Here is a 27246-nt window from a genome sequence, read left to right as displayed (position 1 = left end):
TTCCTTAGTCACCCTCCCCGGAGCAGAGGGTCACCCGGGGTTTCTGGTGCCTCCCACGTTCCTGCTCCCAGACATCCATCTTTTGCTGCCTCAGGGATTGACGTGACAGTGACAGCTCATTGCTTTGGGTGTTTAATGCCTGTTGTAACCGTGAGCTCCAGCCTCTGTGAACATCCATCACCGTGTCCATACGGATAACCAGGACAATACAGCACCTCTCCCTCCCCAGCCCCTGGCTCCAGGCTGTGTCCCCCCCAAAATCGAGCCCCCCGCTCCCCCCGGGGCTCAGCAGCTCCGGCCTGGGAGGGCTGAGCGGCGGCTCCGAGGTTAAAGAAGCGGATTCAGGTCCCTCATTTCTCCTTGTCTTTCTTTCTGCCCTTCCTCTGGCTCGTCAGCTCGCTGAGCTTCTTGTCCAGGCGCCGCTGGAGGTGGGCTCGCTTGGCTGGGTCCAGGGATTTGTCCTTGGAGCCACTCCCGGGGTACAGGACCCCTTCCCTGCTGATCCGCTGCCGCGCCTGGGCCTTGGCCTTGTCCCCACAGCCGTGGGCCTGCAGGGGGAGAACGGACACCAGCTGGGAAGCAGGGCAGGGATCACCCACCTGGGAACCAGGGGCTTTCCTTCCCGGAGCGTGGAATTCCTCTTCCACCTTCGCATCCTCCTAAAACCATCTCCTATCATTAGTAACCATGATTTACATTCTTATTTATTTTTAATTATTGTTTATTATCTATATTTATCGTTATCTATTATTATTACATTATATATAATTATATATTATATATAATACTATATATACACATAGGTTTGTTTTATTTTAGCTTTTAATTTAATTTTCATTTTATTAATATTTATATTTTATTGTTATTTTTAAATTATATAAATTTATAGATTTATCAGATATTATAATCATTATTTATTGTTAATTATAATCCACCTTTTATTATTATTAACAAATGATTTCTTATTATTATGTATTTCATTAAACCCTCATTTATGCTTCAGAACAAAATATAAAGGGGATTCTTCTCCTCCTGGACTGCACAGCTGGCAAATCATCCTTTGGGATGAAATCAAGTGGCTCCCTCTGCTTATACTATTATATATTAATTTTTATTTTTGTTTACTATTCATTATCATTATTTATTCTTAATAATAAATTGATGCTTAATATTATTACTTATTCTTATGTATTATTATATATTTTGTTAAACCATCATTTATAGCTCCTCTCACGAAATATAAAGGTGATTTTTCTGCTCCTGGACTCTGCCCAGGCAAGTAAATCATCCTTTGGGATGTTTCAAGTGGCTCCTTCCACTTCCTTTCCAGTGAACTGGGAAAAGTAATTTGGGGAATAAGAGACCTTTTTAGCCACGGATCTGCTCCTCTCATGTAATTTGATCTGTCTCCTGCACTGGAATTAAAAAACCTTCTCGTATAAAGCTCGTTCTGTGCAGGCAAAGCTCTCCCAGCCCAGCCTGTGCTCCAGCCCTGGCCGTGTCCGAGGGGTGTGGAGCCAAATCCAACACCAGAATCATCTCCCACAGGTGAGATCCTAAAATCTGACCCCTTCTCCTGGTCCATCCCGAAGTCATTTATGTTTCCACAACCTGGGGTCCCAGAGAGCTGTGGCAAAAGCCCCGGGGCTATTCCACATCGAAGCCTGATAACATCTGGGAAAAGGGATGGGCTTTAAAAAGCAAGGAAAACTGTCCAACAGGGATTTGAATCCCTACAACTGTTCCTCGTTGGAGGCTCGTTACAATTCGGCAGGGAGAGGCGATTCTGCAGGATATAAATTCACATCCCCCCGGATGGTGAGTGACCATAAACACAGCTATTCTTTGCCATGGAAACAGATAGCTCCTGACAGGGGGAAAAGCTGTGCCAAGGATTTATAGGGCTGCTGAGCTCGGGGAGGCTCCACAGGGCACGGAACTGCGCCTGGGAGCTGTGGGAGGAGGGTCAGGGGCACAGGGAATTCTGAATTGCTGACCAGGCAGCACTTCTCCGTGCTGGGGACCTGTCCCCAGGATGCAGAGGGAACCTGGAAAGGGCTGGAAATCACCCCTGGGGTGCAGAGGGAATCTGCAAAGGGCTGGGAATTGCCCCCAGGATGCAGAGGGAATCTGGAGTCTAAGCTCCCTTGAGTCACTGCCTTAAGCTTGTGCCTCTCCATTTCTCCTCCCTGCCTCGACGGCCTGAGGGTATAAATGCCAAAGAAGGGCAAAGTGAGAGGAAAAGAAGGAAAAGCTCTTGGGAAGAGGTGGGCAGAGGCCCGGTGTGGCACCTGGCAGCCCTGTGTACCTGCAGCTCAGCACAGACTGTGACAGGGAGGGCCCTGCTGAAACCCCCTGCAAGGAAACCCTGCCCAGGGAGCTCCACAGGGAACATTCCCAGGTCAAGCCCGCCCTGCTGTACCTCGGGGACGTGGTGGCTGAGGCAGTAGCACCGGTGGCAGTGGTGGCAGAGCTGGCCCAGGGTTGTGACAGAGGCTTTGCAGCGGGGGAAGGCACAGGTCCTGTCAGCCTCCATGGCCGCAGAGATCAGAGCGTCGAAATCTTCTCCCGCTCCGCTCCCGACCGCTGGCTTTCCTGGGAAAGGTGAGCAGACACCTGGAATGGGGACTGGCAACAAACCCACCCACCTACAGCCACAGCCTGGGCTGCCTCTGCTTCCTTCAGTGTGGGTCCCCTTAGCTCCTCTCTCTGCATTTGGGAGTCTCCCATGGAACCCCTGAGCCTCTTCCCTGGGAAAGGGTCCCCAGTGTTTTTCTTCTGACTTAAGGAATGTGCCTCCAGGTACCCAAAGCCCTCTCCCCAGCTGCTGTAGCCAACTGATGCACGTTCCTGCCAGTTCCCACCCCTCTGACAAGCACCGGGGAGCTTTCCAAGAGCCACGTGCTTCATGCACATAGGCAAATCCCAAGGTCTGGAGCAAACCCACAGGGATTAAGATTCGCTCGAGGAAGAGCATTAATTGTGCTGGTTATGAAAAGCCTGACCTACCTTTGGCTTCGCTTTTGTCCTTTTTCCTGCTGCTGGTGCCGGGCTCCCGCACCTTCCTGGCCGCCTCCTCCCGTCTGGCTTTCTCCCTCTGGACTCTCTCCAGGTGCAGGGATTTCAGGTCCACTTTCCCCGAGCCCTCGCTGCTCCCCCCCGGCTCCGCAGGGACAGGGGTGCTCCCGCTGGGATGCTCGGGCTCTGGAAGGGGCTGCGGGGGCTCGGGGGGCAGCTCGGGGGGCTCCACGGGGTCTCTCTTACGGACACTGATGTACCTGTCCCGGCCCTCCCCGGAGCTCAGGTGCTGCAGCCCGTACTCCTCTGCCAGCAGGTGAACCAGCATCCGGTCGTGGGAATTCAGGGACGGCGGGAAATCCAGCTGCACCTCGCCGCTCGCCAGGAACGCCACCAGCGCGGCCCTGAACCTGTCCCCGGCATCCTTTGTCCCCGAGTCCTCTCTCCCAGCTCCGGTGGCGTTCCGGGAGGAACGTGCTCCCTGTTTCTGGCTCCCAGCTCCGGCTGCTGCTCCCGCCTTTTGCTTCCCGCCCAGAGCCGGCCGCGGTTTGGGGCCGGACGCCGCGGGCGGTTTCGGGCCCTGCTGCCGCTCGCCCCGGCCCTTCCCGGAGTAGTTTTGGGGCACGAGGTCATCCAGGTACTCGAAGGCGGAGCGGACGTGGCCGTGCCGGGAGAAGTGGTCCAGGAGGCGGCGCAGGAAGGGCTGGCTGCCCACGGTGTGGCTGTCACACACCACGGCCACGTGGCGCCGCGCCCGCGTCACCGCCACGTTGATCCGCCGCTCCTCCGCCAGGAAACCCACCTCACCTGGGAGAGGGACGGGAAGGGCCGTGGGAGGGAGGGATCCAGGCGAGGGGCCGGTCCCGGTGACCCAAGGGTTGCGTGGCGGAAGGGTGGGAGTCGGCGTTTACGGGGTCCCCGCTCACACCATCCCATTCCTCTTTCTACCTGTGTTTCGCCACCCGCAGCCAGAGCCAGGGCTCCACACTGAGCTCCTGGGATAGGGAAGAGGATGGAAGGCACGTGGAGAGGAGAAATATTTCCCTGGCTGGCCCACAGCACGGGACCAGGTTGGATCTGGGAGCGAACGCAACGCTGGAGCAGCGCGGAAAAGGCTCACCTTGCGACAGAGGGGGAACTGCAGGTAAAGAACCTCCCCCTGTCCCACAGAGCTCCCTCGTCCTTGGAGGGTCTAGAGGAACAGCCATTTAGGAGCTTGGGGAGGTTCTCCTCTGCTCACAGAGCAGCAGTGCTGGGATGACTCAGGGAGGATCAGCCAGCGAGAAGGGGAGCGTGGGCGGCTGCCGAGCTTCCAGCTCCAGGGAATAGAGAGGAGGCCAGTCGGGAAGAGATTAATGCCTCCACCGGAGCTGTGCCCAGCCTGGCTCTGCTCCTGCCGTGCCTCAGCAGCCTAATTTGTGCTGCCTTTGAGGGATGGGGTGAGGGTGAGCCCCTCTCCGGGCTCTGCAGCTCGGAGAACCATTCCCAGCTCCTCTGATGTGGTTTAGCCTGGCTAGAGGGGCAAGTCCAACTCCTTTGATCTGGGAATTAGAGAATCCTGGAATGGTTTGGGTTGGGAGGGACATTAAATACCATCCAGTCCCACCCCCTGACATGGGCAGGGACACCTTCCACTGGCCCAGGTTGCTCCAAGACCTGTCCAGCCTGGCCTTGGACATTCCCAGGGATGGGGCAGCCACAGCTTCTGTGGGCAACCTGTGCCAGGGCCTCCCCACCCTCACAGGGAACAATTTCCTTTGAAAAGAAGGAAAAGGTTTCCTGCTGGATCAGGAATGGTGGCAGAGGGACAGGTCAAGGTGCCTGGCCTGCTCTGAGTGGAGAAATGCAGCTGCAAGAGGTTATGGATTTCTCCCAAGGGACTCAGAGAGCACCAATATCATCTCTTGTACCCCATGCAGGAAAAGCCTCCCTGTGCCCCCAGGAAGGCAATTCCTGCCCCACTCCTGAGCTCTGGCTGCTCCCTGTGCAGGGAAAGGGGCTGAGGACACCCACCTTCCTGGGACACCAGCTCCCACCAGCACAGGGGTGAGTCACTCCTGGATAAGGACTATTCTTAGTGCTGTCCCCACCTCCATTCTCCCCACAACGCTGCTTTTCTTCCTCTAGGCTTGGAAAAAAAGGTACCTCCTCCTTCCGTGCATACTTTCCCTCCTTTTTTTCCCCCCCTTCCTGCCATCAGCACTCAGCATTTCACCTTCAGCAGCACAGGCAGGGCAGCAGGGCTGTGTCTCCTGTGGCTTTGGAAAGGGCAGTGATCCCTGCACGGGACAGAGGGGTCCTGGAGCGCTCCACAAAATCCTTCCACTCCCCCACAGGAGCCTCGTGCCCCCAGGGCAGCAGCTTTTTTCCAGCTATTAACTTTCTCTGAAGCTGCTGATAGGAAAGAACTTGATTTTCCGCTCTAGATTTTGCTCCCAAAAGCTGCATTTTCCGTGCCTGACTTGGGATGCCAGCTCCTGTTTGCTTCCTGCAGGGAACTGACCCAGAATTGGCTCCAAACCCAATAAATTACCCCCCAACTCCAGTAAATGTGGGGCTAATGAGATGTGATGTTATTATTAGTATTATTATTATCATTATTATCATCATCGTTCTTATTGCTTCATTCAATCATTTCTGAGGCCTCAAGAGCCAGGAAACCTCCAAACTGAGCAGTCCCGGCCCCCTTGAACCTGCTGTACCATGGGAGCCTCCTCTGCAACCCTGACAGCAAATATATTCATTAATTAAACAAAAAAGGCTGAAAAGGAAGCATTTTGCCAGTAATTCCATTCAGAGCCAAGTCCTAGAGCACTGCAATTAAACCACAGTGCTTCCTTCCCATTTCCTTCCCATTCCCCACGGAACCACGCTCCAGCAGCGAGCTCTTACCTTTCCTGTTGGATCTGACAAAGGACAGGATCACTGCCTCCTTCTCTCTTCCTTGGAAACCATCAACTGATTTGATTTCCAGCTCGGGGTGGCTGTGACAAAGGTGCTCTCGTAGCATGTCCACCTGGAAAACAGGCCACAGGTAGCTTTTAAAGGAAAGACAGGGGTGAAAAGGGTTAAAATGGCACAATCTGAGGGAAATCCCTTCCTCCCAAACCTGCTTGCACCTCCTGGAGGTCAGGTGATGATTCCTGAGGGTGGGAATGGTGCATCTAACTAACACCTCCTCCCCCCACGGCCTCGAGCTGCTCAGATTTGGAGGAGTTGGCCCCAAATGCTGATTAAATTCGGCTCTGCCAGTCTCTGGGACATGGTGGTGCTCCGTGTGCAGGGAGAGGGGGAATGCCAGGAGAGGGACAGCTCACCTGGAGGTTGTAGGGAGCCACCACAGCGATGTCCTTGGCCTTCACACCAGCGTCCACCAAGGCCTGGACGTGCAGCCCGGCCAGCTGGACCTCCCCTGGGGCAGAAACAGAGTGTGACAGGGGGACCAGAGGCCAGAGAAACGTGCCCAGCTTCCATAAAACAGCAGGAAAAACTCAGGGAGACCTCGCTCCCTCCTCTTAACCAGCTGGAAAGGCTCAGGGAGACCCTGCTCCAGCCCCTAAAACAGCAGAAGAGGCTCAGGACACCCTGGTCCAGAGCTCTGCCAAAACAGCAGGAAAGGTGCCTGGTTCAGAGGGATCTAAAGGGACAAGTTAAATCAAATGTGAATTATTTCCCTGGTTCACTGGCTGGACTTCTGCTTTGCAGCAAAACACAGCAATAAACATCAAGACTGCAGTGAGCTGTGCCAAGAGGCTGCCTCCCAAATCTGGGGAGCTGTGCTTCTGATCCCCTGCTCCAAATCCCTGAGTTCTCTCAGACAAGGCTTTTGGGCTCTCTGTGAGGGGACAAGAGCCTGTCACTGTTCACTGGGAATGGTGCATGGAAAAATGAGGCACTTAAATGCTGGTGGGGTAAAAGATATTTAAACTGGTAAAAACTGTCCTTGTATTTTCCAGCCTGACTTTATGCTCAAGCTCCATAATGAAACCTATTTTTTTAAGGTGAAAAGCAGCAGAACCTGATGTCTTAGGAAAATCCCTGGAGAAGAGCCAGACAGGATTTCATGGAAGGAGCAGAGGACTGGGAAGGAATTCTGAGCCCTGCCCACAGCCTTCCCAACACAGGTTTGTGCTCTGCCTGCTGCTGTTTGCCCTTCCATGGTGTAAAGCACCCGCCACAGGGATCCTCCACCCTGTCCTAGTCCTCAGCATGGAGGAATGTCCCTGCAAGGGGACACAGGCTGGCCACCCCCACGCTGGACACTGTCACCACGGCCCCGTGGCCACTCTGCTCCAGCTCAGAGTTCTTTGAGCCTGAGGATTTACGGAGGGGGATGATCCCTCAGCTGAGCAAGGCTCCCTGGATCCCCACCTTCCCCAAGGGGGACACCTCTGGGATGTGGAGGGCCGAGCACCTCAGACCGTCCATTCTGGGCAACGGCATTTCCTGAGCGACGGTACCTGGATTCCCCTTGGACTGTTCATCCTCCTCCTCCAGCTCAAACAGGCCACAGCCAGCGGTGTCGATGAGCAGCAAGGCAATGGTGGTCTCTTCCGTGGAGGAGACGCCCGGCAGGTCCCTGCACAAGGGTTTTGGGAAAGGGACAGGTAACAATGCTCTGCAGTATCCAGAGGGGTTGTGGCTGCCCTATCCCTGGGAGTGTTTCAGGCCAGACTGGACAAGGCTTGGAGCAACCCGGGCTAGTGGAAGGTGGGCCCATGGAACCTGGATGGTGTTTAAGGTCCCTTCCCACCCAAACCATTCTGGGATTCCACGCTCCCATACCAAAGGAGGACATGCACAAGATAACCTTTACAGAGAGGGTGATCAGACATTGGAATGGGCTGCCCAGGGAAGGGGTGGATTCTCCATCCCTGGAGATTTTTAAAAAGAGACTGGATGTGGCACTTAGTGCCATGGCCTAGTAACCGCAGCGGTAGTGGATCAAGGGTTGGACTTGATGATCTCGGAGGTCCCTTCCAACCCAGCTGATTCTGTGATTCTATGAACTCTGCGTGACCTCTGGTTGGGCAGTGAAAAAGGACAAACCTCCCCCAATTAACATTCCCTCAGCGCACCAAAGGACGAAACGCAAACGCCACCGCGGGGACAGCAGGAACAGAACCCCCCCCCCCGGGGAAGGGGACGAGGAGGAAACCTGGGCTCAGGTGCCAGCAGAGAGCAAGCGACCCACCTGAGCAGGTGCTGTGCCACGGAGGGGTGGGCGCTGAGCCGGCCGCCGTAGAGCTCCGAGGAGGCCCAGTCCATGATGAGCCGGTGCATGCGGTACTGCACCGTCAGCATCCGCACCGCCCGCTCCCCGTAGTGCTGCGCCAGCCGCTCCATCAGGCTCAGGGACAGGCCCTGGGCCGCGGCCCTGCGGGGGAGAGCCACCTCAGAGGGGGCCTGGGGCACGGGCGGGACCCGCGCTGGGCTGAGCTCAACCAGCACCCGGCGACAGACACGAACGGCGCCCCGGGTAAGTCGGAATGCTGCCGATGGGTAAGTCGGGATGCTGTTGGAGCACCTGCAGCACCCACTCCAGACCCACTCCAGACGTGGCCCTGCTGGGGTGGCACTGTCACCCCTGTTTCACCCACAGGTACCAGGAGGGTGCAGTGTTGTCTGTGGAGTCTCCATCCCTGGAGGTGTTCCAAGGATCAACTGAACATGGTAGGTCCGGGTGACAAGGTGGGGATCTGTCACAGATTGGATTCGAAGACCTCGGAGGTCTTTTCCAGCCTAAACGGTCCTGGGATTCCGTGACCCGTTACTACAAGCTCAGCCACGGTGTTGGCATCACCCAGAGCGTTAGGATCAGAGCTCAACCCCAAATTTTGGAATGCTTGGTGTCCACACAGCCAGCCCTTGCTGATGTTTCACCCAGACACCTGCTGCTCCAGCGTTTTCATCCTTCCCCAGGCTAACACAGGGATCATTGTTTCATCACCCACCAAACCCCATCACCTCTGGCAGAGGCCCTGGGGCACAAATTAATCCTAATGAAATTAGCCTTTTGGGATCTTAATTGCTTTGCCTTCACTGACAGAGAGGGTTTGTTGGAAGCACCAGCCGGAGGCACCGTCTGAGGAAGAAGGATGGAAGTCGTTGTGCCTGAATTTTGTGAGCATGAAGAGATTTTTCATACTGTGCCTGACAGTGAGGGGGTGCTGGCTGCTGCCAGACACAATGAACCAGCACAAAGATGATGAAATGATGAAAGAGGACAGCTCAGGAGAATGATTTCCATCAGGGCGAAGGGCCACAGCACACATCCAATCCCTGCCGTGGGAATTCCAGCCCCACAGTGAGGGATTGTTGTGGTACTGGCCAGTCCTGCCATGCTCCCAACAGGTACTTGGAAAATACGACCAGAGAACTGCAAACTCACTAAACCTGCAGAAGGGAAAATTAAGGACAGATCTTTCCAAGAAGCTGGGTTTCATTAGCCCTCCTTCCTGCTGGATCATAGGGGAAAAAAAATGGGGAATAACCTCTGAATGGACACAGCTGCAGGATGTGGGAGGCAGCAGTTTGCCAGGGGTGGGCTGGGGTGAAGGGACAGAGCAGGATGGGGGGTTGGGAAATGTGTTCCAGTCACCAGGAATGAGCTTTGCTCCTGAATGAGAAGGTGCTGTCATGTTGCCTGATCCCTCCCACAGACCCCGAATCTCCTGGGCAAGGGGGGAATTTAAGCAGGGAGAGCTGTCTGCACTCAGGTGAAACAGCCATTAAATCTCCCAGCAAGCCTCAGGAATAATGCTCTTCCATACCCTTCCAGCTCCATTCCCACCACAGGGCTCTACGTGATGCTACATGCTGAATTAATAATGAGGAATTAAACTGCCTGAGAATATTTCACCTGTTAATAATTTCTATTATTTTACCACTCAATTAATTCCTACAGCGGTTGGTTTCTACGCCAACAAAATCCTAAGTGCCCTGAGCAGACATTTTTTACGTATCAACTGCTTTAGACAAAGAGAACTGGGAGAAAAGGTTGGACAGACACAACTGCACAGTGTGCCCTTTTCTTATTCACCCCTGAGACAGGAGATGCTGGTGTGACTGATCTCTGCAGCACACACTGAATTTGGATGGAAGAGCCTGGAGAAGGATGTCACTGTGTTTTCCTGCCTCAAGAACTCCACATTAACAGGGTTAATTAATGGATGTGCATCCAGGAGCACATCCTGGCTGTTGTGGACATGGAAAGTATTTGCTCTGTGCCCTGGGTTTTTCCATCCTGGTAAAGCTTTAAGAGGTTTCACAGAAAGGTAAAGCAGTAGTGAGGCTGTGCAGAATCCCCCCTTTTCCCTGGATATTCTGTATTTTATTTTTTTTTTAATCCTTGCAAATATAAAGGAGGAGGGGAGTATGTTCTATTCCAGCTGTGGAAGCTGGCAGAGAAACCCAAGGCCTGACACTTGTTCTTCAGTGGCAAAGTGAAAGCAGATCCATTCAGTCTCGACAGGATTTGGGATGGTGCAGACACCCAGACTGACCATTAGCAAACAAGCAGCAAAACACCCCAGTGTTTGTCTAAGAAATGAGTTGTGAGAGCAAGAGGTTTGATAAATATCTGCTGATATCTGCAGGGAGTACAGTTAATAAATCAGAGCCCCGATGTGGAGATGAATTAATCGGGCTGCCAGAGAAAAGGATGGAATGAAGGCTCAAATGAACACCAGCAAACAAATGCTCCTGTCAGACTGCAGGAAGTGTCCTGGCATTGAGGTGCCCACTGGGACAGGGCCAAAATCCAGATGGAGGTCTGAAGCTGCTGCCAGTGAGGGGGCTGGAATTTGCCATTGCTGGGAAGAGCTCTCAGAAGAAGCCATCCAGCATGGACAAGATGCAGGTGAGTGGACTGCAAGGTGTGTGGTGGGATACCCTCTGTATCCTGGGATAACTCCAGATGTGTTAAAAAAGCAAAAGGAGCACCCTTCAGACTCTCCACCAAACATTCCCTAAGCCTCAAGGGGAAAAAAACCTGATGATAATAAGTGATAAATGCTGGATCCACGGAAGAAAAAGCAGGCAACAGGAAGGCAGTTGGAGTACCCCAGCATTCCTGCTGGACAGGAGCTTCCTGCCTGAGCAGGGCTGACTTCCCCTGCTGTAGTAACAGCCGAGCCTCCTGCCAGCCTGGATCCAGCCCGGCTCACTTTAGACCCCAAAATAGGAGCCCACCCACTCCAGGCCCGCTGTCATCAATGGAGAAGGGGAAGGTGGGAGGAAGGGTTGGAGTCCTCCGCATGAATCATCCCTGGAAATAGCTCATCCCTTTCCCTGAACCAAAGAGGAGGTGGCAGGTGATTCGGGGCCTTCAGGAGAGCTCTGGAATTACCTACAGGAGGAGGTGGAAGGGATCTGCCTCTGTGCTGCTTCTCCTGGTCTGCAGGGACTGTGCTGGCGCACACACCTTTGAGAATTCCCAGCAATCCCACAGCAGAGCCAAAGGCTTCCTGTGGGATTGCTCTCCCTGGCTGCTAACTCAGAGCCCTGGAAGCCCCGGGGCAGTTGCCCAGCAGACACAGGGCCTCTCCCTGTTCCCTGGCTGGGATAAGCTGCAGGTAAAGGCACCACCTCCCAGGAGAAACCTGCTGGGATGGAGCCACACGGAACTTCCAGCAGTGACTGTCTGTAACGCAGCTCTGATGGAATTCTAGCAGCGTGACCAGCCCCTGAGTGGGTGGGTGGGTGGGTAGGGGGAGATCCAACAAATAATCCCATGGTGAAACATCTCCACAGGTGAGGATTCGGAAGCGTTCGGCTGCAAAAACAACAGGAGGAGCCGGGACTGTACCTGTGGGAGACGATGGTGGGGGGCAGCTGCTTGTGATCCCCGGCCAGGATGCACTTGGGAGCCTTCAGCAGAGGGATCCAGCAACTGGCTTCCAGGGCCTGAGCACACTCATCAATCACCACCAGGTCGAAGTGGTTTTCGGGCAGCAGCTTCAGCGGGCCATCGGAGGAGGCACCTGACGGAAGCAGAAGGTACAGTGATATTTCTTTGCAGGGATTTAGAAATCCAGCTCTGCAGCCCATGCCAGGCACATATACATTGATATGTGTATGTCAGGATTGTTTTTGCCAATTCCTGTTTGTCCCCTTTTTTTTTTTCCCCCCGGGCATCTGGGCCCAGAAGCTTCCAAGTCTCTTTGGAAAACAGCAGCCAAAGAGAACGAGATCCTGGAATGCTTCGCCCAGAGCAGAGCAGTGAACACCCACCTTCCTGCTGCCCCCCCCGTGCAAACAGAACTCCTCATCACCAACACTGGAAGGGTGAGGGACTGCAGGTCCACCAGTCTGAGAAGTGGAGGACAGCCCAGGAGGGAGAGATGGGCTGAGCCCCCACTCCTCTGCCCTGCTGACCCCCTGGCTGTGCCACTCTGTCCTTCCTCATGGCACTGGGAGGAGGGAAAGCACAGGACAAGTAACCACAGCAAGGGCTAATTTTTAGTATCAGAAGCCCATTTGTAACATCAAACAAATAACCCTGGCACACAACCTGCTCTAACCCAGACCTACCTGATACCGACCCACGCATTGATCAGAAATCTGGATGTCAGGGGCATCAAAATCTCACCCAATTCACAAGGAAAAAGGATGCAAAAGGAGGAGAGCAGGGTTAAGAAGCCAGCAAGCCAGGAGAGAAGATGTTTATTCACAGAGGGTTTTTTTTTCCAGAGCTCCTGTGCTATTCTTCCTGCTTTCCTCCTTTGAAAGCAGCTCTGAGAGGGGGGATTTGGCTTTGCCACCGTAAATCCTGCTGCCTCTACACCTCTGCATCACTTCAGATCTTACAGCTTGTCATCTAAGACGCCCTGTTTTCCTTTAAAAGCTGTTTTCCAGCCTATATGAATCCACTCTGGTAAGAGGGGCACACTTATAACCTGACTTATGCCTTTGGCCATGCTGAGGGTGGAAGGAGAAGAAATGGAAGTTTCCTCCTGCCTAAACCAGCCTGTACCAGCACGGCCTGGTTTTCTTCCCTCCCAGTCTTGGGCTTATTGAACTGCCACTAATTAAAGGCCACTCATGTCCCCGAGTGCTGCCATGATTAGATTTTCTCTGGGCTGAAGCCACTGGCGGAGTACTTGGGCTGCAGAATTCCCCCCAGTCCCACGGGTCCAGAGAAATCCCACCACTGCTTAACAAAATCCAACCCCTGGGTTCGCCCACCACCTCTCTCTGAAGCAGAATTCCAGACCCCCAGCTGGGAAGCCCCAGCCCCAGGAGAAAATCACAGCTGATCCCCAAAAGTACCACCAGTTTTGCTGGAAAAAAAAGGAAACCTCCCCGTTTTCCAGGCAAGGTTAAAAGAAGGGAGAGGCCAATTCCCAGGGAATAAAGGGAAGACTTGTCTTTCCTTTGACCTTCACCCCAGTAGCTTGCTCCATGAGGTCTTTTTTTATGACCTAAAATTACTGATGTTTCCCTTCAGGAAGTGATCCCTGAGCAACTAAATCTGAAGATTATAAGTGGAGTATTAAACATCTGAGCTAGAAAAGCCCTTTAACATGTGTTAAACTTCAACCACTTACATCCTCCTAATTGCAGGGGTATTTATTACCTTCCTACCTGTAGATGCAGATGCCTGATGGATACCTGGATCTGCTCCCTAAATCCTGTGTCACACCACACTTTTTCTTGTTTTGTTTTTAATGAGTAATTAATAAATTAAAAATAAATATACGAAATTTATATTAAAATTAATATATAATATAATATATATAAATATAAACATATACTATATATTATACAACATATAACGTACTATAATATATTACAATATATAATATTATTTGTAATCATAATATATTATAATTATTACAATATATAATAATTATAAATTGTTATTATAAAATATAATTATTATAAAATGTTATTATAAAATATATTATAATTATTATAAAATACATTGTAATTTATTATATATTATATATAATGAAGTACATAATATATATATACTATATAAAATAAATATATATAATTTATGTTTTTAAAGACAGATATTTAAGGACTTTTGTGAGGCCAAGAGGGATGAAGGTTTATCTTATGTCTCCCCACTTCAAGAATAATCACTTGGGTGATTACAGAACTAACAACAGGCAGACTGAGAGCAGGCACTGGAAACACGTGTTGGATTCCATCAGTTCTGGAAACAATCCAAGCAGGGAAGCAATTCCATGTGACTTATGCAATCAATAGCAGATTGCACACCTCCAGCAGCTCTTGTTTACTCACTGAACCCTCAGTTCCTGCTCAGAGCTAACAAAGGCCCCTCCAGACACGTATCCTGTGCCAAACAACCCCCTGTGCCAGAGTGTAAACTGGGAGCATCCCCCTGTGGAGGGCTCTGGGAGACCCCACCGAGCTACCAAGAGCTTGGGGCAGGATAAGCTCCCCCAGGTACCCTTGCAGGGCACGTGGTTTGCCCAAGTCCTGGCAAAGGGAGGTAAAATCCTGGACAAGGGGATCCCACACCTGTGTTGGTGGCCAGGACAACGCTGGCGTGGCTGAGGGCTGAGGCCATGGCAGCTTCTTCTCGCTCCTTCAGCTCCTTCCTCAGGGACTTTATCTCACCCAGGAAATGGCTCCGCTCTCCCTTGTCCTGGGCCCTTTTGGTTTTTGCCTAGGAAACAGAAAAATCGGGATGGAACCAACTGTTTCTGGTCAGCTCAGTCCGTCCAACAGCCCAAGCCTGTGACCTGCCAAATCTGGACACGGAGCAGGAGGTAATGTTTGGGAGGAGGGGTCTCGTGCCTCTGCTGGGTGAGGGTAACTGGGATTTCCTATCTCCTTCTGCTCTGGGAAGCAGTGCCCCTCTGGCTCCTGGAAGCAGGAGGGCTCCCCAAACCACAGCAGCAACTCTGCCCCTTCCAACCAGCAACCCTGGGCTGCTCTAAGTGACTCAGAGCAGCATCTAGACAGGCCCATGGCTTTTTTTAGCAGCACTATTAAATATATCTAACACATCAAACCACCAGCACTGGGCACCAGCACTTCCAGACCAGCAGCCACGAGACCTCAGCCCAGCTATGGCTCCCTGCAGGCACCCTGAGCAACCCCAGAGGGAAACTGGGATAATTTCCCTGGAGGTAATGACTTGATAATCAAGATGAAGTGTTTCAGACAGAAGCTTTTACATGGAGCCAAACCAATAAGGCTTGATTGTTCCTACAGTCACGCTCCAGATGGATGGATTTTCCAGGGTCAAATGTGGATCAGCTCATGCTGCAGCCTCTGCTCAGCCTGTTGAACTTGTAGGTATTTAAAACTCTGAAACCTCCACGTGTCTGTCAAGTGGAGTGAAAATGGGCTGAGAAATTCCAGGTGGGAGATGACAGAGAGGCAGATCCCTGACCACACAGGCACCTCTTCCTTAGCTGGATCTGAGGGACAGGTGGACTGAGCTGAAGGAACAAAGCAAATGAGCATCAACTTCCTCCCTGATGGAACCAGGAATATCAGAGGGGCAAGCTGAGAGTGCCAGCAGGGCCAAGGGGAATGTCTGTTCTGCTGCAAAGATCCAGGGAATAAATTAACCACAGCAACTGTTCTCTGATGATGGATTGTGACACTCAGATCCAAACATCTGCCTGATTTTGGGCTCTGGAAGCAGCTTAGGGAGCAGGGAGCACAGTCCAGAGGGAACAGAGCACAGGATGGTGCCTGGCACATGGTCAGCCTGGATCTCACCCAGCCCTAATTAGGGCTCCAGGGGTGCCATGAGGCTCTAATTGTCCCCACCTGTCTCATCTGGGCCCCCACCCACCCACTCATTGGTCTGGGAGCTGTATTTAAGGCCAGGCCAGGCTGAGTCTGGTTTCCTTCCTGGATTATCTGTTTCATCCCCCTGGACCTGGACCTGTGCTGCCTTTCTTGTTCAGGTACTGTGGGGCTGCAGTTTTGCTGGTGCAGAGCATCCAGGAGCTGAGATCCTGGGAAGCTTGAAGCCAGCTGAGGGCAGGAGGCACAAAGGGGCAGGAAGTGCCCAAAGAGAGCTCAGGGTTTTATTTCTGTCACTGGCCATCCTGTGGTTTGGGGTTGTGAGGAAGGGGAGGAGTGAGAAGAGTCAAAGTGTGGAATTGCAAAGGAAGAAATTATTACAGGGACAAGTAGGGAACGTGGTAGGGGAGAAACTGAGGCAGGAGGAGGGAAAGATGGGCCAGGACCCCAGAGGTGAGGTTTCTGCTGCCCAGAGAGAGAGATGGAATGAGTCAGGGTCATGTTCTCTGACAGACCTGACTGTGGGCAGCTCAAAACAAGCTGGACTACAAGCCTTGGTGGCCAGTTCCTCCCTCCCATCACCATGATCCTCTTCCTAGGGAGGAAGCAGATGGAGACCTCAGCCCTGAAGGCTCTGCTTTCTCCCTAATTTCCCTTCTACTGTGGAGAATCAACAGTGAAAAACCCCTCAGCTTTCCAAATGTCTCCCAAGGAGAGGAAAAGCAAAATTAATCACTAGTGAGAAAGATGGAAAATAAATTAGGAAGTAAAAAAATGGCTTCTGGACAGTGCTGTCACCAGAAGGGGAGGGAAAATAACTTAGTATCAAAACCTCATCCCAAAGAATGGAGCTACTTTGTAAGTTAAGTTTAGGAAAACTAGGTTGAGAAAAAAGAAATTAAAGATGCATTTTTAAATGTGCTCTGCTTTCTGCTTGAGGTGGCTGAGAGTGGGAGGGAGTGTCAGGACAGGCAGACAGCTCATTAGGAAGTGAATTAATGACGGGAATGTTTCTCTGGTGAAGAGCATGGCAGGAACCATGCCAGACACACGATGTGAGGGACAGGGCACAGCAGCAGGGACTGTGATTCTCCCACTTCTGTGAGGGATTCAGCCAGGAGGAGTTCTGCCTTCCAGATCACGGAATCCCAGAATGGTTTGGGTGGGAAGGGACCTTAAAGCCCATCCAGTCCCACCCCCTGCCATGGGCAGGGACACCTTCCACCAGCCCAGGTTGCTCCAAGCCCCGTCCAACCTGGCCTTGGACACTCCCAGGGATCCAGGGGCAGCCACAGCTTCTCTGGGCAACCTGTGCCAGGGCCTCCCCATCCTCACAGGGAAGATTTTCTTCCTAATATCTAATTTTCTAACTTCCAATCAGAGTAAATGGGATTAATCCAGGCCACTCTGGATCCATTCCCAGCTCTTGCTGTGTAGTCCTCTGCACTTTGCCATTATTTTTCTCGCCCCTGAAGTGTCCTTTTGTCCTGCTGACTGGCCACAAACACAGACTCACCAACAACCCCCCTGCCTGGATACAGGAGGATCCAAAATGAGCATCCCTGGGGGCTCGTGGTGTCCTGAACCCCCAAATACCTGGTTTAACCAGGGTATGCAGGTTGGCTTAGGTCAGGACTAGTCACTGACTTGCCTCTAGTCGCTGATTTTTGGGATAACCCGGAGCACAGGTACCCAAGAAGTGGCAGAGTTGTCCCTTATTTTAGGGAGGACTGTGGATGGGGTGCTGCAGCCAGGCAACACGTGTGGGATGAGCCGCAGGGACACGTACCCAGGCCTGGTCGATGTCCTTCCTGATATCTGCCACTATCTGGGCGTTGTCCCCATGGGCCAGGACTGCATCCAGGGAATGCTGCTGGATGGGCTCCAGCAGGCGAGCGGGGTGTCCCAGCCGCAGGATCCGGGCCTTGGAGCCGGCCAGCCTTTCCACCAGGTTATCCACAGCCACGTTGGAAGGGGCACAGCACAGCACCTGCCAGGGAAGAGACCAGCTGCTTGGTACCTCCAAGGGCACCGAAATCCTGGAGCAGCAGTGTCCAAGCAGGAGGAAGCAGAGAGAGGGAGACCAGCATGCACCTACTGGGAATAAACCACTGACATCTCCAGGGCCTCCAGGCTCCAAAGGTAATTCTCACCTGGTTTTGCAGCACTAGTGTGGAGTCCACAATAAATAGCAAACCTGAGCTTTGAAGCTTCTATCAGCACCTCATCAGAGCTGGTGGGAAAGTCCCCGATCCCTGCAAGCCCAGCCAGGCTCTGGATTAGCACAGCTCCTGTGGGAGCTGCTCCAGATGCCACAAAGCCCTTGAGTGTGCACAACAATCATAGAATCCCAGAATGGTTTGGGTGGGAAGGGACCCTAAAGCCCATCCAGTCCCACCCCCTGCCATGGGCAGGGACACCTTCCACCAGCCCAGGTTACTCCAAGCCCTGTCCAACCTGGCCTTGGACACTCCCAGGGATGGGGCAGCCACAGCTTCTCTGGGCAGCCTGTGCCAGGGTCTCACTGCCCTCACAGGGAAGAAGTTTCCCCTCCTTCAGTTGAATCCATTCCCCCTTGTCCCACCACTCCAGTTCCTGATGAGTTGTCCCTCTCCAGCTTCCTTGCAGGTCCCTTCTGATACTGGGGGGTGCTGTGAGGACTCCACACAAGGAGAGGTGGTCACTGTCACCCCAGCCCTGCCACTGCCCCTCACCTTGAGGCCTTGCTGCACAGCCTGCAGGATGATCTCCACCAGGGTCGTGGTCTTCCCTGTGCCGGGTGGTCCGTGGATGATGGCGAGCTCCCTCTGGGCCAGGGAGAAGGAGACAGCTTCCCTCTGGGATTCATCCAGTGAGGTATTGAAAAACTTCAGAGGCTCTGGGGACACAGCAGGAGGGTCACTGGGACCTGTGCCCTAACTGGGAGCTGGCTGAGAAGCACAAATCCGGGAATACAAGAAGCTCTCCACAGCCAGCCCAAATCCATTTCATAATGAGGAGGAACTTGGGAGGAAGGCACTGAGGGGGGGATAAAAGACCCCAGCATGTAAAAGTAAGGCTTGTTATGCTTCCAAAACAAACTAGCTGTCCATCCTGCATCCATGCCTTCCCCATTTCCTCCCCATCCTTGATATTTTTGCATTCAGCTGTGAACACAGCCAGCTTGTGTTAGAATTCCCAGTTTTTAAAGAGGAATTTAGCTGCTCTAACATCAAACAGGAGGGTTTTCCTGGCTGTGGAGGAGGCTCTGAGTTTGCTTCACAGGTTAGCCAGCATATTTAGGGAATCTTCAGTGGAAATTGGGAGGGAAACAGCTGATCTTGGGAACAAATGACACCCGTTGCAGTTAAAGCCGACGCAGCACTAATGAAAAAGCAGCAGGAAAACCTACAGAGTCTGTGAGCAGAACACAGCAGCCCTGTATTGGTCACCAAGGAAGGCAGGAAAAGATAAGAACAGCAATTTAAATGATAAAACTAAAATTGGTTTCAGCTTTCATAAGGAAGGGAACAAAGAGAAAAACAATACGCAAATTGTATCGGAAGAGAATTGGTTTCATTGCAGAGACCCAATTCTCACAAGCTGCTTTTTAACCTCCCAGATTTATCTCATTTAGGCCCAAATTTATTCTCATCCCCCCCCTAATCCTGCTGCTAATCTCCTTGTTCATTATGGGAGTTAATTACAGCAGAGATGATGACTCATTACACTGAGGTTTCCCGAAAATAACGTTCCCACAAAAGCTTATATAAGACACATCTCTGGGCATGGTTCCCTGCTGGGCATCATGTGGTTTATCCCTCTCTTTGCATTAAGGGCTGGATTAAAAACTGGGAAGTTTCTCCTGGTTTTAGCCAGGTGAACTTGTGTGGGACCCCTTGGCTTTTGAAGCAGCACAACTAAACGAGGTGTCTGGGTTAAACAAAAAACTCCCATTAAAAAGGTGGTGAGGGAGGGAGAATTGGGGCCAAAGGTACTTTTTGCTGTTAATCTGCCTCTTGGTTTATACATAATTTTTTGGGTGAGTGTGCTAACGACTAAGAGGAGACCAGGAAACATCCCATGGGCTGGGGAAGCAGCAAGAATAGCTTAAAAACTGAAAGGCATTTCCCACAGTGAGGAAGGAACAGCCGGGACGTGGGAGTCATTGATGTTTCCTTGCTCAAGGATGAGCTCAGGAGCTTCTCCAGGCTTGTGCCCACCCTCATCCCTTCCAAACACATGCTTCCAGGAGCTGCTGTGTGGGCAGCCTGGGAATGTGCCTCTCCTGGGCTGGGCAAAGGGGTGAGGAGGAGGGAAGAGCCTCTTAAGGGATGCTGGGCTCCTCCAAACTCTTCTCCGTCCACCAGCTGGGCTCCAGGTAGAGCTGCAGGTTATCCACTGCAGCAGGGCTGCTCCAGAGGACTCCATAAGGAATTGGTTTAGGATTTGAACCTCTTAGCCCAGCTCTACCCCTGGGCATCAGCTCTGCGCAGCTGCCTCCTGCTTTGCCCGAGGCTGTCCATCCCAGATCCCAACCAGGCCAGGGAGAGGAGGGATGGAAATCTGCACCCTCAGGTCTGGCAGGGACGTGCCTCACTGGTGGCCAGGTGATTCTGCCCTGAAACACAGCGTGATTTAGGGGGTGTGGTGTTGAAAAAACAAACCACCTTGGCCTTCGGGGTTGGCTCTCCAACATTTCCAGGGACTGAGGTGATTTTTCTGCTCTGGGGAGGCAGCAGGCTGGGGGGGTGATATTCAAGCCCAGGAAAAGGGGTCTTTGCACCAAAAAGAGATGGGAAAAGTGCACTCTTCACAGTATATTCTTCACCATCAGCGTGTGGAGGCACCAAGAGCAAACCAGACCCCACCAGCAGCTCCTTCACAGCACAACCTCACTGCAGCCAGTGCTGCTGGACACAATCCAGGTGGGTACTTCAGCCTGAATCAGGAACCTTCCCTGTTCTCCCTGGGAAGTATTTGGCATCTGAGTAGTCTGGGTGGCTCAGTCTCCCCCAAAAATCCTCAGGGCCTCTCCACACCCCCTGTGATCACAGGAGGTGTCACGTGGCCGAGGGACAAGGGGCATTTAGGATTTTTTGCAAGTGACTTGTGCCAAGAAGCCCAAGGAAGTCTTGCTTTAAATCCCTGGTGTTTCCCCAGTGCCAAGCTGGCTTTTACTGGGGACATTCCTGCCTTTTAACCAGGCCTTTTTTCCTCCTTCTTTCTCCTTTCAAATGTTTTTACAGCCACGGGCAGGTTTAAATACAAGCCAGGCCTTTTGGAGCCAGTTCCTGGGAATAGAAATGAACATCCCTCACTTCCTCCAGCCCAGGATCACAGAGAGAGAGCTGGCAGCTACTGGTGACCTGCACAGGTAAGGCATAACCAGGATTCCAGAGGGAGAAGGGATGTGCCCCTCTTGGGTGACCGTGGGGAGCACAGCAAGCAGAGCAATGCTGGCCTCTGCTGGCAAGCAAAGCCTCTCCACATTCCCCCCATTCCCAAAATACTGGGGTCCAGGAGTCCCACATGGATGGTGGGAGCAGGGGAAGGAATGCTTGGAGGAGATTTGGGGTGTGGAAGCTCCAGCAGGGCCACGAATGCAGGCCAGAGTGCGAGAGACACAAGCAGAGCATTTCTGACGGATGAGCGCCCGGATTCTGCTTCCCAGGGAGTCTGACAAGGGCAAAAATCCTGCTCAGTTCAGAGCTTGCCTTTCTGGAAAGCTTATTCTCCCACTTGGAACCTTTCTGGAGGCACTAAGGTGAGCTGTGGAAGTGCTTTGTGTCACTCCCACCCTCAGGTGCAGATCCCAGCTACCCAGTGGTGACACCTTCCTGTTCTTTTGACTGTCCCACAGGTTATTCCTCCCACAGCCTGTCTCGTGTTCTTGTGCTAGGACAAGGATGTTCACTGTTCCATTTTGAAGTGTTTTGAAAGGACTTGGCCCTTGTGCTGGGTTAGGCTGCTGGTGTCTGATAATTAATTACTAAAATGCACAGCGGCGTCAGAACCCACCTAAAAGTCCTGCTTGAAAAATAAGGCTTCTAATTTTTTATCTCACACTTAAAAAAAAAAATAAAAAAATCAGGTTTAGGCTTCTGCTGCCACACGTTTCACTCACTGGAGCTGATTTTTCCCTCACTCCTTCCTATGGCTTTCTGGCTTTGGATTGCAGCGAGCTTGTATCACATCCCAGAATGGTGTTGACACAGATGTGTGTCTAGACAGGCAATTTTAGGAGCTGTACAGAACTTATTGACTCAGCCTGCTGATGGGTTTGTTAGAGATCGGGTAATGGATGGGATGGCACAGAGGGAGGGAAGCATCTCCCAGAGAAACCAGGCTAATGGGTGCTGGGTCATGAAAGGAGACACTGTGACGTGGAGAAGCACCTGGGAGCTTTTTGTGTCCTCCTGTGTCACAGCACTTCAGCTCAGTGCAGGCTGGCAGTTCAAGGATCTGTTTGAACTTATTATAATTATTATTATTTAATTCCTGGGTAGGGATTTATCTAAATTAATCTAATTAATTTTGAAATCAATATATAATTTTACGATTTAAAATGTCACATATAAATGTAATAATTTATATTTTTATTTTAATAAATCATTTCTATTTTATTTTAATATTTCTTTTATCTTTATTATTAATATTTATATTATTACTATTTATTTTGTGTTTATTTTTATTTATATTAATATAAACACATAAATATATAATTATACGTGTGTATATATTATGTATATAAATATTATAATATATTATATATAATACATTATATACATATATATTATATATATTATATATATGTATATATATGTGTATATATATAATATATATTATATATATGTATATATATGTATATATATAATATACATATATATACATATATAATATAATATTAATTATATTATATATAATACATACTTATATTAGTATTTTATATTGGTATTTAATATTATATTATTCTATATTACAACATAATATATAATGTACAATGTAATTATAAGCTATATTATATATTATTTATTATATTTATCATTTATCACATTATACTGTTAAAATTTTTTATTTAATATAGTTTTAATAAATTAATAGGATTAATCTAATTTATTTTAACTTAGAATTAATCTAAATTAAAAAAAAAATTATCTCTAGTTGGGAAGAAAGCAGCTCTAAGGGGAGTAAGTAACTGGAAGGCCTCTTTGTACCCTGCCAGAGTATTTTACTGATCTCAGGTGATGCCTTCTCATATTTCATCTCCTCTGCCTGTCTAATGTGACTGAATGTTTCTATCCATCAATACTGCCTGGGCTGGGGAGATGTAAAATCCATCTCTGCTTCGCCTGGCAATCCGGTGAGAAGGAGTTTGCCTTCATTAGAGGCAGTTCTGCTCCCTCAAGGGTAAAAGCAGAGCTGCTAAGAAAGTTAAAGACGAAAATTTGATTCTTTCATCTCACATTAAAAACTGTGAGTGCACCAAGGCCCCCGAAAGGGTTGAGTCAGACGGGGATCAGAGCTTAGAGATACGGGGATATGACTCATTAATATCCGTTTCTTGTCCTTGGTACATCCTTCTGGAAGCCAAGCCTGGCTGCAGGGAATGGGAGCGAGCCTTGGGCGAAGGGGCAAACCACTGAGGGCAGCCAAATCCGTGATCAAAGGAAGAGGAACAGTGCAGGGAGCTGTGGGGGGCAGGAAAACGAGGGAATCCTGGAAGGGATGGATTGCACGAGCAGGGAGAGGAGGGACCTGAGCTCTGTAGGTGGCTTAGACCCAGACTGCCAGCCCGGCCGGCTGGGCAGCTTAACCCACCCTCTGCCCTCATTCCCAGAGTTCTGCAGCCCAGAGGATATTTCCCTTCTGTCAGGGGATAACATTCATTAGCAGCTGTTGGTATTTGATACAGCTGCTGATCAGGGGGGCTGGCTTCCCCTTGATTTCTCTGAAAGGTTAAACTGTGTAATTTCACCTTTTCTTTTTTTCCAAAGACTCACAACAAAGGGGAATTCTACTCATATCTGGGTTTTTGGACAGCTGTTCGTAAAAGCAAGTTGTGAAGCATTAAGTATTGGATGAAACCAGAGCTCCAACTCGACTGAACGCAACGAGAAGGCTGTAAAAATAAAAATCCAAGTGTTCCCATGCTGTTCCAAACAGCCACTTAATTCCCACAGAGGCTGTCACTGGATTTTCAACAGAGAAGCAGCACTGGCAGTTTCTCATCTCTGGAGTTTGTGGATGGGACTGGGGCAGGAAGCAAATGAGAAATTCCTCATAAACTGGATTGGATTTCAGACTCATGAATGTGTGCAAACTGATTCCCCCATCACAAACCCTGCCTGTCACGCCAGAACTCTGCTTTCCTTGGCATGCTCTGAGAAAAGGGAGCATTAAGCAGTTGAAGAGTCTCTTCCAAGGCTCTTTCTATGAGGGAAACGTGCCCAGTATAAACCAGTATGAACACTGAGTGTTCAAGGCCACGTTCAACACTCGGGTCTTTCCTGGAGCCGAGTGACTGCACGTGTGGATAAAAACTGTACATGGAGCACGAGTTATTCGTGTTCCCACGGGCAGTTCCCAAGAAGGCCCATAAAACCTGACTGAAAAAGAGGATCCTTACTTGTGTCACTGGACGCCCTGGGAGCAGAGGCAAAGAAGAGGACGTCGATCAGGTCGGAGGCCGGGCCACCACGGTACTGCTTGAGTGCAGTTAAAGCTCTGCCAAAGAAGGGAATATCCAGGTTACAGGAATTCCTTTGGAGACTCCCAAGGGCCCAGAGACAGGCTGTGGGCACAGATGGAACTATTCCAGAGCTGAACAACGTTACCCCACGAGACTGATCCCACCTAATTCCTGCATCCCCCAATGTTCCCACACGCGTCTCTGCGCTGGTCAGGCTTCCACTTCCCGTTATTCCAGCTTGGTACAGCCAAATGTGCTTTTTCAGAATGTTAATCCAGCAAAGAACTCTTCAGTCCTCCTGCCAGGATGGAAAAGGCCCTACACAGAACCCAGGGAGTCCCAGAGGTGATACAACCAGACCAAAATACACAGCTTGGAGAGGGAAAGGGAAGAGGAGGACCAGCCAGCAGGTGAGTGAATTTAGGCTGTTATGAGGCTGTAGCATGACAAATCCAACTGAATTATCCCCGGGGATGGATTCCCTCAGTAGGCAGCACAAAAAGGCAGGTGGATGCCTCCCCTCAGTGGAGCTGCTGTAGGAGCAAGAGGGATGAGATGGGAAAGGAGAGAAACCAAGCCTAGTGAATGAAAACTGGGAAGTGTCTGGGACTAAAGCTGGCGGTTCTCCTGTGGCTCCCCCGCCCCTGAGCAGAGGGACCCCGGGGGAGCCCTGACCTTTTGAGCCTGTTGTAGGTGACGTCGTTGGCCAACTTGAGCAGGCGGAAGGAGCGCTCGTGGTCCAGGCCCAGCTCCCCATCCCGGGGCTCCTCCAGGGCCACGGTCACTGCCTTGGAGGTGACACGGGTCACGACGCCGGTGGCCACTGGGTCACCCTGCCCAGCAGAGTCGTAGAGCCCCACGATGTCCCCTGCAAAGGCAAGTTTGGAGAGCGTGAAGGGCGGAAAACGTGTTGTNTGCTTGAGTGCAGTTAAAGCTCTGCCAAAGAAGGGAATATCCAGGTTACAGGAATTCCTTTGGAGACTCCCAAGGGCCCAGAGACAGGCTGTGGGCACAGATGGAACTATTCCAGAGCTGAACAACGTTACCCCACGAGACTGATCCCACCTAATTCCTGCATCCCCCAATGTTCCCACACGCGTCCCTGCGCTGGTCAGGCTTCCACTTCCCGTTATTCCAGCTTGGTACAGCCAAATGTGCTTTTTCAGAATGTTAATCCAGCAAAGAACTCTTCAGTCCTCCTGCCAGGATGGAAAAGGCCCTACACAGAACCCAGGGAGTCCCAGAGGTGATACAACCAGACCAAAATACACAGCTTGGAGAGGGAAAGGGAAGAGGAGGACCAGCCAGCAGGTGAGTGAATTTAGGCTGTTATGAGGCTGTAGCATGACAAATCCAACTGAATTATCCCCGGGGATGGATTCCCTCAGTAGGCAGCACAAAAAGGCAGGTGGATGCCTCCCCTCAGTGGAGCTGCTGTAGGAGCAAGAGGGATGAGATGGGAAAGGAGAGAAACCAAGCCTAGTGAATGAAAACTGGGAAGTGTCTGGGACTAAAGCTGGCGGTTCTCCTGTGGCTCCCCCGCCCCTGAGCAGAGGGACCCCGGGGGAGCCCTGACCTTTTGAGCCTGTTGTAGGTGACGTCGTTGGCCAACTTGAGCAGGCGGAAGGAGCGCTCGTGGTCCAGGCCCAGCTCCCCATCCCGGGGCTCCTCCAGGGCCACGGTCACTGCCTTGGAGGTGACACGGGTCACGACGCCGGTGGCCACTGGGTCACCCTGCCCAGCAGAGTCGTAGAGCCCCACGATATCCCCTGCAAAGGCAAGTTTAGAGAGCGTGAAGGGCGGAAAACGTGTTGTTGCCCAGAGAAGCTGTGGCTGCCCCACCCCTGGAAGTGTCCAAGGCCAGGTTGGAGCAACCTGGGACAGTGGAAGGTGTCACTGTCCATGGCAGGGGGTGAGACTGGGTGGGCTTTAAGGTCCCTTCCCAACCCAAACCATTCCAGGATTCTGAGATCTGTTTTTTTAATTTTGGAATGCCCCTTACCAGGCCCAAAGCTGTTGGAGGGCAGCTCGGAGTCCGAATCCCATTTCCTGGGCTGGAATGTCACGAGGAGACGCCCGTAGAGGCCGGTTCTCTGGCTGGTGACCTGGAGTTTGAGCAAGCAGACGCCCCTCCGCTGCAATTCCTTCAGGGAGATGCTCTCCTGCCATGCCCTGGGAATCACACAGGGGTGAGAACACCATGGGGATGAGGTCAAGAATCAAAGCTCCGGGTGACAGAGCGGAATGACCTTGTCCTGGCTCCTGGCACCTCTGTCCTCATGGCTAGGTAAGGGTCTGCACCCCCGACACAGGGGTCTAAGAGGGATGGCTACAGGCGAGCTGGTCCTACAGGGGTGAGTCCAGCAGGGTTCCCCACGGATCAGAGCCCTGTGGGGTGGTTTCCTACTGGGATGGGCTGGTTAGAAAGGCGGGATTACACCTGCGTTCCCAAGGGTGACAGTGGGTCCCAAGGGAGGGTCCCTCAGATTCCCACTGGTGACAGCGGGTCCCAGGTGAGGGTCCCCCAGGGTTTCCCACAGGTGACAGAGGGTCCCAGGTGAGGGTCCCCCAGGGTTTCCCACAGGTGACAGCAGGTCCCGGGTGATGTGCCCTCAGATTCCCACGGGTGACAGCAGGTCCCACGGGAGGGTCCCCCAGGGTTTCCACAGGTGAATGAGGGTCCCAGGGGAGGGTCCCTCAGACTCCCACGGGTGACAGCAGGTCCCAAGGGAGGGTCCCCCAGGGTTTCCACAGGTGAATGAGGGTCCCAGGGGAGGGTCCCTCAGACTCCCACGGGTGACAGCAGGTCCCACGGGAGG

General features: G+C 51.7%; 1 protein-coding gene across 1 annotated transcript; it reads right to left on the bottom strand.

Annotated features, from left to right (window-relative positions):
* Nucleotides 1-119: 119 nt before the first annotated feature.
* Nucleotides 120-26620, bottom strand: IGHMBP2 (immunoglobulin mu binding protein 2). Its single transcript, XM_017838262.1, has 14 exons — nucleotides 26430-26620; nucleotides 25103-25295; nucleotides 24365-24462; nucleotides 18471-18634; nucleotides 17546-17746; nucleotides 14512-14659; nucleotides 11828-12002; nucleotides 8213-8395; nucleotides 7479-7597; nucleotides 6336-6430; nucleotides 5911-6034; nucleotides 3010-3825; nucleotides 2423-2595; nucleotides 120-548 (listed from the first exon to the last, which is right to left on the bottom strand). The coding sequence occupies exons 6-14, from the start codon at nucleotides 14558-14560 to the stop codon at nucleotides 351-353; spliced, it is 1932 nt and encodes a 643-aa protein (XP_017693751.1). The 5' UTR covers nucleotides 14561-14659; nucleotides 17546-17746; nucleotides 18471-18634; nucleotides 24365-24462; nucleotides 25103-25295; nucleotides 26430-26620; the 3' UTR covers nucleotides 120-350.
* Nucleotides 26621-27246: the final 626 nt, after the last annotated feature.

The sequence above is a fragment of the Lepidothrix coronata genome, unplaced genomic scaffold (assembly GCF_001604755.1).
Source record: "Lepidothrix coronata isolate B3197 unplaced genomic scaffold, Lepidothrix_coronata-1.0 Scaffold329, whole genome shotgun sequence".
Taxonomy (NCBI): Eukaryota; Metazoa; Chordata; class Aves; order Passeriformes; family Pipridae; genus Lepidothrix; species Lepidothrix coronata.
This window is presented reverse-complemented; position numbering and strand designations above follow the sequence as displayed.

Coding starts and splice junctions, on each gene's coding strand:
- IGHMBP2 (XM_017838262.1), bottom strand. CDS start 14,560: ATGGCCTCAGCCCTCAGCCACGCCAGCGTTGTCCTGGCCACCAACACA. Junction 2,596..3,009: donor GGACAAAAGCGAAGCCAAAG/GTAGGTCAGGCT, acceptor CACCTTTCCCAG/GAAAGCCAGCGGTCGGGAGC. Junction 549..2,422: donor TCAGCCACCACGTCCCCGAG/GTACAGCAGGGC, acceptor CTCCCCCTGCAG/GCCCACGGCTGTGGGGACAA.